Source organism: Uloborus diversus, unplaced genomic scaffold (assembly GCF_026930045.1).
Source record: "Uloborus diversus isolate 005 unplaced genomic scaffold, Udiv.v.3.1 scaffold_561, whole genome shotgun sequence".
Taxonomy (NCBI): Eukaryota; Metazoa; Arthropoda; class Arachnida; order Araneae; family Uloboridae; genus Uloborus; species Uloborus diversus.
Window position 1 is genome coordinate 15360 of NW_026558749.1, and position 18176 is coordinate 33535.

At 36.9% G+C, this 18176-nt stretch overlaps 1 protein-coding gene across 1 annotated transcript in view; it reads left to right on the plus strand.

Annotated features, from left to right (window-relative positions):
- The first annotated feature begins 7802 nt into the window (after nucleotides 1-7802).
- Nucleotides 7803-18176, plus strand: part of LOC129233627 (uncharacterized) — a 35807-nt gene continuing 25433 nt past the window's right edge. Inside the window, exons 1-2 of the mRNA XM_054867601.1 lie at nucleotides 7803-9219; nucleotides 10123-10282. Coding sequence (XP_054723576.1) covers nucleotides 7803-9219; nucleotides 10123-10282 — 1577 coding nt within the window. The remainder of the gene's footprint in view (nucleotides 9220-10122; nucleotides 10283-18176) is intronic.

Sequence of the window (18176 nt, forward strand, 5' to 3'; positions counted from 1 at the left end):
AAAAGATGCAAAATGAAAGAAATCATGTGGTAGTTGTAGTTTCTTAGAAAAACCATGATTTTTAATAGAAACGGCATGTAGTATCAATATGTTATCTCAACTGTATCATGGCTTTAAGAACAAATCTGCAATTGTTTTGAAATTCACACAGAAATAGTTACTGAATTCTTCTGTGAAACATATATGTTATGAAGTTATGATTAAATTAATTTTTAAAAACTCAAGAGCGGTATGGGTTTATTTAATAACCTTGCCCTCGTGTTATAATCATTATGACAATGCTCCTAGGTAAAGCCGCTCATTGTCTAGCATCTTGGTGACATTATATTGGGTTTAGTATTTAAATGGCTTAAAACGTTAAAGATCTATTCCGTCCACATTCGATCAAAGTATATTAGTGCATAATATTCATGTACTTAGAAGTAGATTCATTGACCTAAATCCTAAAATAATAATAATAATAATAATAATAATAATAATAATAATAATAATTAATTAATTAATAAATAAATAAACACGCACATTTAAAAATAAAGTCAAAACTTTGTTATGAAACATCGAAGGCGGGAGGGGGATTCAATTTCCCGTGCCCCCTCCAAAAGATTTTTCTGTATCCGCCCCTGCCTACACACAAACACATACACACACACAAACACATACACACACGCATACATACAGACACCTACACATACACACAAATACACACAACTACCCACACATTCATGCCTGCACACAGACGCAAACACATATGCTTACATACACATACACATACCCAGCCCCCACGCACACAAACCCTCATACACAAAACTAGCCACACACTCATGCCTGCACACAGACACAAACACACATGCCTATACACATACACATACCCCCCCACACACACAAACACACACACATACACACACCTGTGATTGCGAAAAATGTAATTTGAATTCAAGATGACAAAATTCAAATTAATTTTTTTATTGTTATTATTAATTTTTTTTTTTTGCTTGATACAAACATTTTTTTTAAAGAAATTTCATTTTATAGTTGGTTTACAACTTGCAATTTAAATTTTTGCGTGCTATGTAATCAAGTTCGGACGTTCGGTTGAGTTATGTTTGAACACTAGAAGCTAATGTGTGCGGTACTACAACCCCACCTTCCCTTACATACTACCTCTTAGAGAAAATTAAACACTTTTCTTCTAAGTCATTTATTTAGCGGAATTAAAAGTAAAAGCAGAAAGCTAAATTAAATCTGACCGCCATTATGAAGAAAGCGATTGAAAACAATTCAAGAGAAGCAAAAAAGAAAAGTAAAGAAAAAAAGCGTTGAAAAGAATAATTTTCAACACAGCACCCGAACAAAAGAAAACTCTGAGATTAAAAATTCAACTTCTCGTTTACATTTTCCATCTTTTGATATCCATATTTCCTCTCAACTCGCGCGTGAAAGATCCCAATTACTGGCAGCGCCCTCCACCGGCAGTGCCGCCAAACTTCCCGCATTCAAGCATCCTCCATCAAAACGGGCTGTCACCGACAGAACAAATATCTCAGACTACATTAAACGAATTGAGGGTTGGAAGCTAACAAAAAAGGGATCGGTAAATAAGTAAAATATATGTATAAAACCGGAGAAATGACATCAGTTGTGTACAAAATTACTCTCGGAGGGAGAGGCCGAACAATGTAATTCACTTCTGTGATTCGGCGCTTTTTATGCTTGTGCAAGAAACCTTATACCAGTCAAAAAAATTGCACAGGGAAGGGAAAGAAAAGAATTCTGCGGAACTGATGTCCTCGGAAAAGTTTGGATTGTGATGGAAAAGTCCGCGTTTTGCTTCGACGGATAAGCACGAAAAATGAAAATGAAAAATGTCGTTTGTTTGCTTATGAGTGGCGATAGGTTCGCGTTGATTTTCGGGAAAACTTTTTCGAAGTGAACTGAATGATTTGAAATGTTTTTCAAAGCACCTTAAACGAGTTTGGTGAAATTTCGGAGCCTGGAAGATTTGTTGAACTAAAACTTTTTTTTTTTCCAGTTTAAAGAGCTATTTCTATAAGAGAAAAGGTTTTAAAACGGTTCCGTTTAAGATCCTTCATTCTGAAAAAAAAAAAACGAACTACTAACAGAAGAAACTGGAATTCCATAAATTTGTCTAGCTACCGATACAGCTTCTTCTTAAGAAACGCTGTGTGTCGTTACTAGAAACCTTTTTGAAATTTCAGTATCCTAAAAGTTTTTTCGTAGTACTGCGGGGTTTTTTTTCTTTTTCTTTTTTTTTGTTAAGTGCTCAAAGGAACAAATTCTTTTTTACAGTGTGAAGTTTAGGTTTGCATACCCAGTCCCTTTTAATCAATGCTGACGACAATTATATTGTAAAGCGTTCGTGATACAACTTCAAACTTTCTTGAAATGACGACACAGTTCTTGAGAAAACACAGGAGATTTATTTACACTATGTACAATCAGGCAAACATCAATTAACACCGTATACTCAACGATGGCACACGTATTTACATCCAAATACGGACCATTGCCTCCTGGTTTTGAGAAATCAATCTATTTGCACATAGCGTCGCCTCGGAACAATAGTAAGACTTCCAATCTTAGAAACAGCAGTAAGATACATTACTATTGCTCTGATTCGACGATATGTGGGATTGACCAATGTTGTTTTCCGAAAAAATATGTATTGGGTGGGCCCTCTTTCACTCTCCTGGAAAAAACGTGAATTGACTGACATGCATAGGAGCTCCAAACATCATTTAGAATCCAATTTTGAACTTGAATACTGTTTTACAATAATGTTACGAGTTCCGGTGCGACTTCCAACTTTCTTGAAAGGACGACACAGTTCTTAAGAAAAACACAGGATCTTTATTTACACTATGTACAGGAAAGATCGTTAACAACTGCTAAACTAATCATCAGCAATTAAGCAAATATCACACAACACCGTAAACTCAACGGTTACACACGTATTTACTTCCAAATACGAAAAACAACACAACGAAATGCCTCGCTATAAACGAAGCTAATACACTCTCAGTACAAATTCTCAATCGAGACTGACTTTTTATCATGCGGCGCGGCTATTTATAGACATCGAAAGAGAGCTTCTCAGATATTCCAGAAAATCCTACGCCGTTCTAAACTTTATTTCTTTCCATTCACAAATTTTATCATTCAGAAATGAGGGGCCCATATACTTCATCCAAATGTACGGGGGCTGTATATTCATTACAAGAAACTATTTACAGATTACGTTACTACAATAATTTTATGTGAAAGATAATTTAATAAACGCCAAATTTAGCTAGATTACAACAAATCAATCGTAAAAATAATTACTATTTACAGAATTTGTAACAATAAAGATAATTTAATAAACGCCAAATTTAGCTAGATTACAACAAATCAATCGTAAAAATAATTACTATTTACAGAATTTGTAACAATATTAAAACTTCAGCAGTGCTATATTGAAATGGATTGAGAGGTAATGGCGCACATCCAGAATTTTCCCAAGAGGTAAACCTGGTTTTGACCTACTAGTCCTTACGTTTTTGAGCAATCACGATTGCTTATTGCTTTCATTTGACTGTTTTTGATGTCCTATCATTTTATTTTCCCACCGCCACCCTCTGCACCATCACCGTGGACAGGCGGGTTCCTCACGATGCTGCACCTATAGCGAAAGCCGTCTCCAGGTTGCATCTTGTCCTACACACACGCGCATACATACACAACTACACACACACACGCGCACATACACACACACATACACACACATACACCTACACACATACACATACACACACAAACACATACACACACGCATACATACACACACATACACACAACTACCCACACATTCCTGCCTGCACACAGACACAAACACATATGCCTACACACACATACACATACCCCCACACACACATACACATACGCCCCCACACACACACATATTCATACACACAACTACCCACACACTTATGCTAGCACACAGACACAAACACGCAAACACATAACCCGTACACACAACCCCCCCCCCCCCCCCACACAAAAACACATGCCTACATACACACACACACTCGTGATTGCGAAAAACATAATTTGAATTCAAGATGTCAAAATTCAAATTAATTTTATTTATTTATTTATTTTTTCCTGATTTGACCAAAACCAGGAAGGACACTCCAAAATAGGCTAAGACTCTTTAAAACCAGAGCAGCAGAGTTGGAGGGGAAATGACCGATTCCAGCTCAGACTCCAGCTCCGAGCATTTTAGAACATTCGACTCCAACTAATGTAGCGATTATTTTTGTAACAGATTCTAACTTCTTCTTGAGATGTCAAACCATCTCAACCAATCCGGCGTTAGTGGATCCAGGGTTCGATCCTAGCCGGTCGAAGATCCACCGTCTTCATTAATGATGAGTGGGGGACGTTAAATATGGGTCACAAAGTCCGCCATGTGAAACGATACCTCTGGAGCTGAAGGATTGCTCGGTTTCTGGTCTGGATCAAAAAGTCAAAGCTGTCTTCGGGGTCTTATCCAACTGGTTAAACCATAAATAGTGGTAGATACGGGAAACCTGGAGTGAAAAAAAAATGACACTTTAGTTCTGCAGCATCTAAAAGAAATGTATTCTGGGACGCAGAGAACAACTAGACAAAGACTTTGCAAATGGTTCGAGTCCGGACTCTTTGCAAAATACATATGTGCATATGCAATTGCATATTTTCTCTTCTTTTGACGTTAGTGTATAATATGCATAAAATGATATTTTTTGCAATAATTGCATGTTACGGCGTTTTTTGCTTGGATTATTATTTTTTTTTTTTTTTTCAACTTCACAATATTTAGAAACAAATACAGTTGAACTCGGTTAATACTTGTTGCAGATTGAACTTTAAAACCGTGAGGGGGCGCTTCTGTGCCGAACCGGCAGAAGCGAGTTCCGATGTAGAGACAGATGAGTGTGAAGGAAAATATGTAACGAGTTGTTCTATGTGTGCTTACGTTCTGTATTGTTTTCCGTGTTGTCAAGTGTTCGTGAGTGTAATTAAAGTTTTTTGGTATCTTTAAGTGGTGACCTTTTGATTTAGAAGGCGAAAGAAAAGAATCAGGTAAGAAAATTCTGATTTCAATGAATTGCTGAATTATTACATGGTGCCGAAATTACCGGAAGCCTAAAAAAAAAATGTCATTAGTTAAAGAACAGGATCCAAAAAAACAAGATCTTAAATTAGAAAGAACCAAAGTTAAACGGAAAACCATTAGATCGGCTTTAACGAAAATTGTAAACAAAGTAACCGAACTACTTGACAGTGGAGATAATATAGACGATGATGATTTGGAAGATTTACGCGGTGAGTTAATTGAGAAATCCGAACTGATCTTGAAATTAGATTCGGAAATCGAAGATCTCATTGAGGATTTAACCTTGCTCGAAACTGAAATTGCAGGAACTTTAGAATATCGTGAAAAGTTTGAAGTCTCCAAATCAAAGATAGATAGATATCTAAAACGGAAACATAAATACGAGAACAAAATTGATTCACAAAATGAACATGAACACTCCTTAACCTTTGAAGAAAATGTAAAAGAAAAGCCCAGTGTTCCTGGAAAACCTATTAATGCATATTATCCTAACATAAAATTGCCGAAACTAACAATTGAACATTTTGACGGCAAACACGAAAATTGGCAGGAGTTCTGGGGACAATTTGAGGGAGCTATTCACGAAAACAACCAATTAGCGAAAGTTGACAAATTTAACTATTTGAAATCATTTTTGAAGGGTTCAGCTTTAAAATGCGTACAAGGTTTACCAATAACACCAAGCAGTTATGATTTATCGATTGATCTATTGAAAGAAAGATTTGGTAAAAATGAAATAGTCGTGCGTTCACATGTCAACAAACTGTTGAGCTTAACACCAGTAAGATCAAGTTCTAACTTAGAAGAATTAAGACAATTACATGATACTTGTATGATTCAAATTAGAAGCCTTCAGGCAGCCGGAGTAGAACTAAATAATTATGGTGGGATTCTCTTTGCAGTCTTAGTAAAGTTGATCCCTGATGATATTATTTTAGGGTATAACCGTTCTACTAAAGAAGAAGAATCATGGGATTGTTCTAAACTGTTAGAATTTCTGAAACAAGAAATAGAAACACGCGAGAAAACCTATTTGTTTCGCAAAACGGATGAACCTGATAAAAATAAAGCGACTTACAGAAAATACGAAAATTATAAACGCTTCCCAACAGCTGCGACTTTAAACGCATCAATAAAAAATGCATGCTTATTTTGTTCCAGTGAAAATCACACGATAGAAAATTGCCCCTTATCTATAGACGAACGGAAGGCTAAACTGCTGCGTATGGGATATTGCTTTAATTGTTTGAAAAAATCCCATATTTCACGATACTGCAAGGATCGCAATCGGTGCTCGAATTGTAACAAAAAACATAGCCGTTATCTCTGCGAGCAAGACGAAACAAAATGCAAATCATACGCTGAGAGAGAAAAAACAAAATCAAAAGAAACGGACCCAGGCGCCAATTCAGCTGTGAATTATTCCAGTCAGGGGGGAAAAAGGATCCTTTTGCAGACAGCTGAGGCTTTACTTATTCAAAACAAAAACGAATTACGACTTCGTTGTTTATTTGATGGAGGTAGTGAACGAAGTTTCATTGATGAAAACATATCTCGTAAATTGAAATTAGAAGTAGTAGGTGAAGAGCGTTTAAAGATTTATGTATTCGGTTCAAGAACACAGAAGATTGTTTGGAGAAAAAGAGTTCGCGTCAACTTGAAAAGTGTTTTTAATTCGAAAGAATTAATATCGTTGGAAGCGATTGAAACTCCATGCATTTCAGAGGCAATAATCCAAAGCCCAGGGAAAGAAATATCGGAGCTCTGTGAACAAAGAAATATACCGATGGCTGATATATCTGGTTCTGATAATTCGAAAGTATCATTATTAATTGGTTCAGATTATTATTGGAATATTGTCACAGGGAAAATAAAACGCTTGCCAGGATCTTTAGTAGGAATAGAAACGAAGTTGGGATATGTGTTTAATGGGTCAGAATTTTTAGGAAATACTCTTACAAAAGAAATAAAAATAATGAAGGCTATCGTTAGAAATGTTGACTCAGAAGAAAGGGATATATTACAGAAAATATTTGATTTAGAAAGTTTGGGAATCGCAGCGAATGATAATTTAATTTCTGAACAGGATGAAGTACTGAAGCAGTTCGAAAATTCTATAAAGATGATTGACGGACGCTATCAAGTAAACCTTCCTTGGAATGAAAATGCCATTTTAATGCCCGATAACTATGTCAATGCTGAAGGACGTTTCCGAACACTAGTTAGGAAATTTAGGAAAAATGCTGAATTTCTTGATCAGTATAAAGGCATTATAACGAAGCATATTACGGAAGGAATTGCTGAAAAGGTGGAGGGTAACATAAATGATCATGTTTCGAAGACTTTCTACATGCCTCATCAAGCAGTCATCCGCGAAGATAAATTGACAACTAAAATGAGAATAGTTTTCGATGCGTCGTCTTGTGCTCCTGGTTCTCTCTCTCTCAATGACTGTTTACATCCTGGTCCAAACCTTACTCCAGATTTGTTAGCATTGCTTTTGCAGTTTAGGTTAAATAGAATCGCCTTAACAGCAGATATCGAGGGAGCCTTTCTGCAAATTGCATTGGCTCCAGAAGATAGAGACGCGCTCCGATTTTTATGGTTAAAGGAAGATTTAAATATGGAATCGCAAATTTTAAGAATGACGCGTGTCAGTTTTGGCACAAGTTCCTCTCCGTTTTTGCTTAGTGCTACAATAAAACATCACATAAAGAAATATAAAAAAGATTATCCAGATGCATTTTACATCTTGAACAATAAGTTATATGTTGACGATCTTATCCATAGTCTAGAAGACGAAGAAACTGCATTGAAAGCTCATCTAGAAGTAAAAAGTATTTTGAGAGAAGCTGGATTCAACATGAGAAAATGGAGAACGAATTCTGAAGCACTGGAAGTTAAATTGCGCGAAGAATCCATCAACGACTCTGCCTCTTGCAAAATTCTAGGCTACTGCTGGAACTCAAAGCAAGACCTTCTGAGCATTGAAAATGAAAAGCTGCTCAGTGAGAAAAGTGCACACGATTTGAAAGCAACCAAGAGGGGTGTTATAAGAACTGCAGGAAAAGTATTTGATCCTATTGGACTGATTTCACCATTTACAGTACGAGGAAAGATTCTTTTGCAAGAAATTTGGAAGAGAAAATTAAATTGGGATGATCCGCTTCCACCGGACTTGAAGGACACCTTTCAAAATTGGTGCGAAGAGCTATATTACTTAAATGAAATTCGAGTACCGAGGCATTTAACTTCGATGAACAAAATGGAAGAATTGTCTGATTGGACACTTCACTGTTTTGTAGATGCTAGTAAAAAGGCCTATGGGGCTGTAATTTATGTAGGTTTCAGAGATTCAAGTGGGAATTATAATACGACGTTAGTAGCCTCAAAATCAAGAGTTGCACCGATACATGACATTACTCTTCCAAGATTGGAGCTTCTTTCAGCGCTCATAGGAGCAAGATTGTTCCAGTACATTCGAAATAGTCTGACTCTTCCAGAAAACGTTGGATTTTACTTCTGGTCAGATTCCATGATAACATTACACTGGATTAAGGGAAGCACAAGAAAACTTAAAATGTTTGTAAGAAATAGAGTCGAAGAAATCAAAAGGATTTGCCTTCCTGAGTGGTGGCATCATTGTCCTGGAACTGAAAACCCCGCGGACTTACTATCAAGAGGAGAAAACATAATTACCTTGAAGGATAAAGAACTGTGGTGGCAAGGACCACCATGGATAAGGAAGAACTCTGATCAATTGCTAGAAAGAATCAATGAAGAGTCTCATGAAGTTGATTTTGAATCTGAATTTCAGGAAGCAACTAATCTCCATGTAAGTACGGAATTCGGAGCTCTTTTTGATCTACACAAATTCAGTAAATTCAATAAGGTACTGAGAATAACATCGTGGATTAAAAGATTCGTCTTCAACACGAAAAATCCTCGCGGTAAGAGAACTGAAGCGTTAACTTCGGAAGAACTTCAATCAGCGGAGGAGTACTGGATAAAATTTACTCAGATGGAAAACTTTCCTGAAGAATATTTGGCTTTGAGAGAAGGTAAACCATTATCGACAACATCTCCCATTAAGTCCTTTAATCCATTTTTAAATGAGAAAGGAATCATTTTAATTGGCGGACGTTTGCAACATGCCAGTATGTCCTACCAAGAAGCGCATCCCATCTTGTTGCCTAGTAAGAGTCCTCTATCGAATCTCATAATTATGGATTGTCACGAAAGAGTAAAACACGGAGGTGTGTCAGAAACCTTAACTCAGCTAAGAGGAAAGACCTGGATCTTAAGAGCCCGACAGAGAATAAAAAGTATTATTTACAGATGCAATTTGTGTCAAAAATTGCGGGCGAAGCCAGCAACTCAGACTCCGGCACCTCTTCCAGCCGATAGGATATCCGAAGCATATCCATTTCAGGTTACTGGCGTGGATTACATGGGACCCTTGTATATTAAAGATCAGAACGTATCAAAAAAATCCTATGTACTGATATTCACCTGTGCTGTAACAAGGGCAGTGCACTTAGAATTGACAACAGACTTAACTACGAAGACATTCTTACAGGCCTTTCGAAAGTTTATTGGAAGACGAGGAATTTGTAAAACCATATACAGCGACAACGCCAAGACATTCCATAAAGCAAAACAAGAACTAAATCTGCTGTGGAAGATAATGAAAGATGAAGAAACTCGAAATTTATTTAGCAACTTGGCTATTCGGTGGAAATTTATTGTCGAAAGAGCAGCCTGGTGGGGTGGTTTTTGGGAACGCTTAGTAAGATCTGTCAAGATGTCACTGAAAAGAGTATTAGGGAAAACTTCAGTTTCGTTTCAGGAAATGGAAGTAATTTTGATCGAGGTTGAAGCCATTATCAATTCAAGACCCCTAACATACGTTTTTAGTGATCCCCATGAGCCAGAACCACTTACACCAGGGCATTTTCTTATAGGAAGAAGATTGCTGACAATTCCTCAGGCTGGTAAAGAAATCAGCTCCTCTCTTTCCCAGCTGCTTAAATTACGGAAGTACCAAGAAGATCTCCTGAACAGCTTATGGAATAGATGGAAATCCTCGTATCTTCTTGAACTAAGGTCTGCTCATCAATCTAAGTCAGTGAGTGGCTGTGTGAATATCGAAAAAGGCACAGTGGTTTTGATACGAGACGGTAACACCTCCAGACTTTTTTGGAAGATGGCCGTTGTGACAGAAATGCATCCTGGACGAGATGGACGGGTCCGGGCCTGCACGTTGAGACTCTCCAATGGAACTTTCATCAGGAGACCAGTGCAACTATTATGTCCCTTAGAACTGTCTGCTTCGCCATGAGACATTTTTCGTCAACTGACGAACTTTCTGGCCCCGGAGGATGTTGCAGATTGAACTTTAAAACCGTGAGGGGGCGCTTCTGTGCCGAACCGGCAGAAGCGAGTTCCGATGTAGAGACAGATGAGTGTGAAGGAAAATATGTAACGAGTTGTTCTATGTGTGCTTACGTTCTGTATTGTTTTCCGTGTTGTCAAGTGTTCGTGAGTGTAATTAAAGTTTTTTGGTATCTTTAAGTGGTGACCTTTTGATTTAGAAGGCGAAAGAAAAGAATCAGGTAAGAAAATTCTGATTTCAATGAATTGCTGAATTATTACAATACTAACTGCCAAAAATTTGTCCCGAATTTGTTCGTATTAACCGTTATTCGTAACATCCGTGAATAAGTAATATGGAGAAAAATAAAAAATGCATATGTAAATTTAAAACAGAATTGCTTTGCAACTCATTTATAATGTCTGTCTTTTCACGAATTGTTAGAGTTTTTCTTTTTACGCTCTCCCATCTTTAGCTTTTAATGGGCTACCAAATAAAGCAGCATTAATTTTATAAAAAACGGCGGACAGCCAGGCAGGATAGAAACTACGAAATTTTTTCTTGCGCGAACTAGAAAAAGCTAAGCCAGTTTACGGTATGAAATAACGTGATTTATCGATATTCGAGGAGAGACTAAATAGAAGGGTCGGAAATAGTGGGACAGTAATTTGTATTAAGTAAAACAGATGGCAATACCCAAATGAAATGATAGACGGTTTTATCCCCAAGCAAACTGACCAGTACAAAAGTCAACAGGTGTGATGAGCTTTAACTCTTTCAGAATAGCAGAGGTTCGTCTTAACCGAAACTTTCATTTTGATCTACGTAATACCGTGATATTTTTTATGTAATTAAATAGTAAACCAAACTAATATAACAAAGTGTTCGTTTTAGCCATGATTTCGTATTAACCGTGGTCGTATTAACAGAGTTCAACTGTAGAACTGTCCTTCACAAAGAACAGAAAATCAGGCGACTCATAAAAAGTTATTTCGTAGAAAGACATTGTCACTTCTTTTTGCCAATGAAAAAAAAAGGTTTTTTACTGGGGACACGGGGGGGGGGGGGGCATTCAGTCAAAAATTCTTAACTAGAATCTTTGTTTAACACACCTTTATTCAGTTGTGGTAAATTTTTTCCACGGAAGTAGAAATTTTATTTGTGCATGCGTTTTAATATTCAATGCGTATTTCAGCAATTATTAGTGCATTTTTGCGTGCATATTCTAATTATCATTTTGTGCATCCGGGCTCTACAAATGATTAAAATAGATTCACTTATGCTACGTAACATCTTTATAAATCAAACTCTTCCATTTTAGACAAGTAATTTAAAAAATGTACAGTTATTTTTACAATGAATAGCTGTTTAATTGAGGCAAGATAATTAATGATAATAATGTTTTCTCTCTCAAAGCTTCAAAACGTGTTTGGAAGAATTTGAAGTACAATACTCTTTGAGATTGTTGCATTTCGATTTCAACAACTAAAAAAAAAAGTAAATAATCTCATGAATACATAATGTTTTACTGGTCCTTTCTGGCAAAGAGCTGGTAATGCGTCTTTGACGTAAAATAAGAAGTTCGGTGTTGCTTTCGAACTTCGAACATGAACATTATAATTCTCAAGCTCAACGACATCAATGTGTCAACCTGATGACAGCAACACTACTAGACATGTCATCTTTTGGTAAAAATGACTAGACTATGGCAACTCCAAAATGATATAGCTTATTATTACTAAAAAAAGTTATAAATATTCAACAGCTTTTGAAAGCAATTGAAGTTGGGCTCCATTTTCGGATTTATTTCTACTTATTCAAATCAGTCACCATCAAAGTATAGGTATATCTATGCAACTCGCGGACATACCATCCATTACTGGTACGTCCAACATGTCATTATGATTTCATTGTGCGCATGTGTGAGCACTTTAGCACCCCACTAATGCATGCAAAGCCGAAAAGCATCCCCCATTGTGGGTCCGTTCCAATGCGTGTATATCTTTATGGGCATGAATACAAACCACGCCCCACTAAGAGATAAATGCTTATTTATAGACATTTTTCGCACTATATTTATGCGCCCGGGACAATGTTGTCGACCTCAATTGTTGAGCACGGGTGCGTGATGCGGTTCGAAAGTGAAATGCTATGCGTTCTGTCACGAGAGATGCATATGGGCTATTATGTCAACTTGTTATGAGAGGGTGCGGACAATGCTCCGTTGATATTCCCCTAAAAAACTGTCCCGCCTTTTTGCAACGTTGTAGATTTTTAAGAAGATAATTGCTGTTAGCATATGTTTGCTTTGAAGGGTTGTGATGGCGTGAATTTATGAAGAAAATGCTCTGGAGAGTGCTATGGGCTCGAGTAAATGTTATGGGGAAAAGCAACAGCCCGTGGTTATTACTTTTCTGAAGACGAAGCAGTGTATAGATTTTACTGACAGTAGGTAAGGCTGGCTTAGAGATTTTTGGGCAGTATGCCCAACACATCTGTAGCGGCTGCGCGGATTTGTACAATTGGGCTACATTATATACTGCATGACTATAAGTAATTCACACGGGCCTAAATCAAAACTCTAGTGACAATTAATGTTATCTATATATATAAAAATGAATGTTTGTCTGTATGTCATCCATGAACTCAAAAACTACCCGGAAGATTTGGCTGAAACTTTCACCGTTTGTTATTTTTGGTACTGGGAATGTCTATAGATCAGTTCGAAAAAAATCCGATCGATAGTTCCTTTTTTATTCCAATTTAAGTCACAATCCATTGGATAAATACGAATAAAATTATCGGCTGCAGAAATTAATTCGCGTGAAAGATTTCATTGATAAGAAGTTAGCTGTTGCCATTTTTCTTGAGTTTGAACAAATAAATTCTTTCTTTATTGTTTTATGTCTTTTCATGCAACGGGGGGATTTAAAACTTTTTCTATCTGATGTTTTTAGCGATTGATTGATCTTGCAAACTGCGTGAGTACAAAATTTGAATATAGTCACGGCTTCACTTGATACCTGGACCGATTATTATGAAAATTGCTATATATATGTATTTTTCCACGGAGAAGGTGCATAATATGCTCATTGAAGCCACTCGCCACCAGGTGGCACTGCAGAGTAGCAACTTCTGCCCCGTTCAACCGATTGTCATGAAAATCAGTATAATGATGTATTTTTTTGTTGGCGTAACAACGCGCGTCGGGTACAGCTAGTAGTTATATATTATTTTGATAATGTGGGTTTATATGGCCACGAAAGTATTGGTCTACATAATTTTCGAAGCTCCCGAAATAGGAGGGCCATAGGCCGAGTCTCATGCGTCCTAAGTCTGATTACTGAATAGGTCAGCCTTTCCGTGGCCTAGGGCCCCCGACTTTTAGGGCTCCCTAAATTGCTATAATTGCTTTAGTCAATGTCAGTGGCGCACACGGGAATTTTGCAAGAAGAGGGTCCAAGGTCGAAAACCTCATTATTATATCATACCCCAATACGTCGACAAACATATCGACTTGATTTTATCGATTCTCGAGAATGAAAAACAGTAAAAAATAAACTATTAAATGAATAATTAGCATTATTTAAGGAAATATGTATATTTAAATAAAAAGAACCTGAAAGCAAAATAATTTACGCTTTTACTTTTCTCATTATGAAAAAAAAAAGAATTTAAGTTCATATAATCTCATTTTACTTTGTAATTACTAAACTAAAAACATGGTTATTACAGCGTTTCATTTATAATCACCATTCTGCTTCTCATTAGGAAAAGTGTAAAATATTTTTAAAAATCTTTTAACAGGAGGATTTTATTTTTTCACTGATTCGAACTGAAATTATTCCTTTGTTTGAAATTATTCAACGTACAAAATACATAGAATTGTATTCAATCGGGGGGGGGGGGAATGCAAGACCATATGGGAGAGCTCCGGATCCCCTGGACCCCTCTTGTGTGCGCTACTGGTCAGTGTCTAAAATTGTGAGGTTTGACAACTGGGAGGCAGCGAAAAACTGTTTGGCCTAGAGGGCCTTACAGTATCTTAATCGAGTCCTATGTGCCTATTGGTGTTTCGAGCTCTGCGTGAAATTAAAGGAATTGTAAGGAGTCTCGCAAGCTCAAGAATTTCTATTTCTATTTCTATTCAAGAGTCACAACTGACTTCAACTGTATTTTTATGTCGAGGTCTGCATACTAGTGCCTTGCCTCCATTATTTTATGTACCGATAGATGGCAGCACCATCACCGGATCGAACAGTTAATGAGAATTTAGAACTAGTCCAAGAGCTAATAGCTACCTGGTACTAGCACCCCCAGAGGTATCGTTTCACTTGGAGGACATTGAGACCACGAGCATATTTAACGTCGCCCAGTCCCCTTTAATGACGACGGTGGGTCTTCGACCAGCGGGGATCGAACCCGAGCCCCTCCGGCCCCGAGTCCAATGCCCTACCGATCAGGCTACCACGGCCCCCGCAAGCTCAAGAAACAAAGCAAAATAATATTAAGAAGAACAAGAGTTAATTTTTTTAATGATTAGCTTCAAAATCGTTGAATCAAAATCTTCATATTGATGTTGATTCTATTGTGGGTAAAATTTTCTCCTTGAGGGCGAGGGTTGGTCCTAACGATCCAGAATTTTCTCTTGGGGAAGGGGGTAATCCCCCCCAAGAGGGGGTGATAGCGGTTCTTTAAGAAATATATGAGCAACAACAAAAAACAAGCTCCTTTTTTTTTTTTTTTTTTGACCACCAGATTAGCGTTTTTGGCACCTTTATCAATCGCAATTCTCAACGGCAAGTTTTTACAACTGGTTGAACAAACCATAGCAGTCGATGGGAATGAGATTGAAAAAAAATGGCAATATTCTATAAATTCCATGATGAAATTAATCTCTCTGTTCCTAGAATGTTCTTTTATCTTCATACGCCACTTTCTAGCCTGGTTGTAGAAATTTGAACTAATGTTTCTTATTGCGGATTTCTTCCCCCCATATTCCAAATTTGGGTGCGCCAAATAAGGTCAGAAAGCCCAATAAAGTCCAATACGCGTTTTTCTATGAAAGGTAGTAAGCGTTTTCTAGATTGTGATTTATTGTCATCAAAAAATCTAACTGCTCATAAAGCGTTATCTACATGCAGTTTGTTATCAACTAGCAAAAGTGTAACTACAGTTATTACAAAAGTGTAGAGTCAAAATTGCCTGATTTAATTTAACAGAAAATTTTGTTTCTTCAATTCAATAAGGCCAACTCGCCATTTTTTGTTGAACTGCTGACACACACAATTAAACTTAAATTTTCTCATGGAATATATATATATTTTTTTCTGTTTCTTATGAGTCATTTGAAGAACGCACAAAACTTGAAGCAAATTGAATCATAAACGACAGAAGACATTAGGCCCTGAACCTTAGGTTGGCTTTATTTGGTGCACTTATTTATTTATTTATACCAAGTTTTAATGACTTACGTCTATTCGAACGATCTTTATATTCAGCACAGGTCTTAAATGGAATAACTTTCATTTTAACCACCTCACATATTTCTGTAAAAAGATTTGTAATACGATTTAAAAGCCAGGGTTTTGGATTTGGGGCAAGGGCGTCCATATAGGGGGCAAGGGGGACTCGAGCCCCCCCCCCCCTTGGAAATTAGAACTTCCTTGCTTTAGTACTTTTTTCTTTGCGAAAATGTAAAAATATTTCTACTCCAGCCATTAATGAATAAAAAGTTTAAAATGTCAAATTTTAATGACTCTTATAAATCGCGCACGAGGACGAAAAGTGTCCGCCGTATGCCCCTTCAACCATGCACTAATACTACTCCGATATGCCCCGCCCCCCCCCCCCCTCCCCGCCAACCAAGGGCCAGGGCCCAGTTTCTGGCTTTAGGCTGACACGGTCTATCGTTGTCCCTGGACCAACCAGGGACCTTGGGAACCAGGTTAACCCTAGAGCTATCCCAGATTTTGTTTTCGGGGTGGGGTATTGAGTATTTTTGGTTTTGCCTTAAGATTTGACAATTAGATGTATTCTGAAACAGAGATTCTCAGCCTCTGCTACATAGGATGAGCAGGGCCTGCGAAAGCACTTGGGAGATTTTTACGAGTCGGTGTTAAAAACATTTCCTTTTTAAGTTATATTTACAGCAATATTTCAGATGATGTTTCTTTTTTTTTTTTTTTCAAATGTTTATTACGTACTGAATTAGAAATTGCAATAATTAGGTGAGTCGGAGAGGACTGGACTGCAGATGCGGGGGAAATGGGACAACTGCATTTATATGCCGAAATAAAGAGTGAAAAATTATTTCTATCGTGTCCAGTAGATGTTGCAGATGTAGAGCAGTCAAGCGAGAGTCTAAAGCTACTAGGACTAGTTTGAAATTTATTTTTCTCATTTTTCTTCGGTTTATAAATTCAGCTTGAGTCCACACCACTCTACCGCACTTGTCTCTACTTTAATGTATTATTGTTAGCAGGACTGGATTGTCCTATAAAATAAAAAAGTTATAGCTTAAGGACCCCGCTTTGCTGGGGACCTCCAACTCCCAAAAAACTGCATGATTCGTTATTAAAAAAATAAAAAGGTTGGAAAAAGAAAAAAAAAACTCATTTTCAAGTGCACAAAAAGCTTGAACATTTGGGAAAACGTAGTTATAAACCTTGAAAACTTTGATCTAACGAATGTGATTGGAAGGGGGGAAGACCATACTGTATCAAATTCAACTCCTTGCATTAAAAATGTATAATATTTGGTTCTCACGTTTCTGTAACACATAATTTTTTGTGATTCACATGTTTCATATCTTGTTAATTATTTAATCCCAAATGCAGTACTTTAGAAGTTCTTATGTTATTGCTTGCTTTCATCTTTCTTTAAATCAATCTGTTTAGCACGCAAAAAAAAAAAAAAAAAAAAACTACAGCAGCGTTTTAAATAAGTTTAATTGTTCTAGAGTCCTTGAAAATAATTAAACTACAGTCTACTCTCGCTACAACGCGATTCAACTTACGCAAAATGGCTATAACGCGAATTTTTCAAGAGTAACGAATTTTAGAGCGGACGCGATCTCCTCGACCACAACACGAATTGTTTTTTGGAAGGAAGTATCGGCATCGTTACTGACTACTAAAACAAAACGTCGACGATAGCAACATAATAAGCATGAGTGAATCTTCCATACCTACTATTAAAAGTAAAACCAAAAAGATATCCGTAAAAGTTTAGAACTTAGTTTCAATATTGAAGCTTGCAGTGTAATAAATATTATGAAAATGGAAACTGCTCTTGTATTGTGGGTTAAAAAGATCGGGAAGAGAGGCTGTTGCCATAAATGGAAACGTTATAAAAAAAAAAAGGCGAAGCAACTGCATTTTAAAATGTATTAGATAAGAACAACAATCTGAGCATGGAGCATAAATAATCATCATCTTCATTTTTTAACTCATAAATATTATTATTGTATCTGCTGTACAGTAATATTATAGTGCAGTATTTTATTATTACTACATACTTAGCGTACCTTTTTGTTTTATTTTATGACTTTCCCACCCATCGATCATTCATTTTGTGCATGTCAAAGTATTTATCTTCTATACATATCTTACATATAATAAAATAAGATGTTTGTGTGTGTGT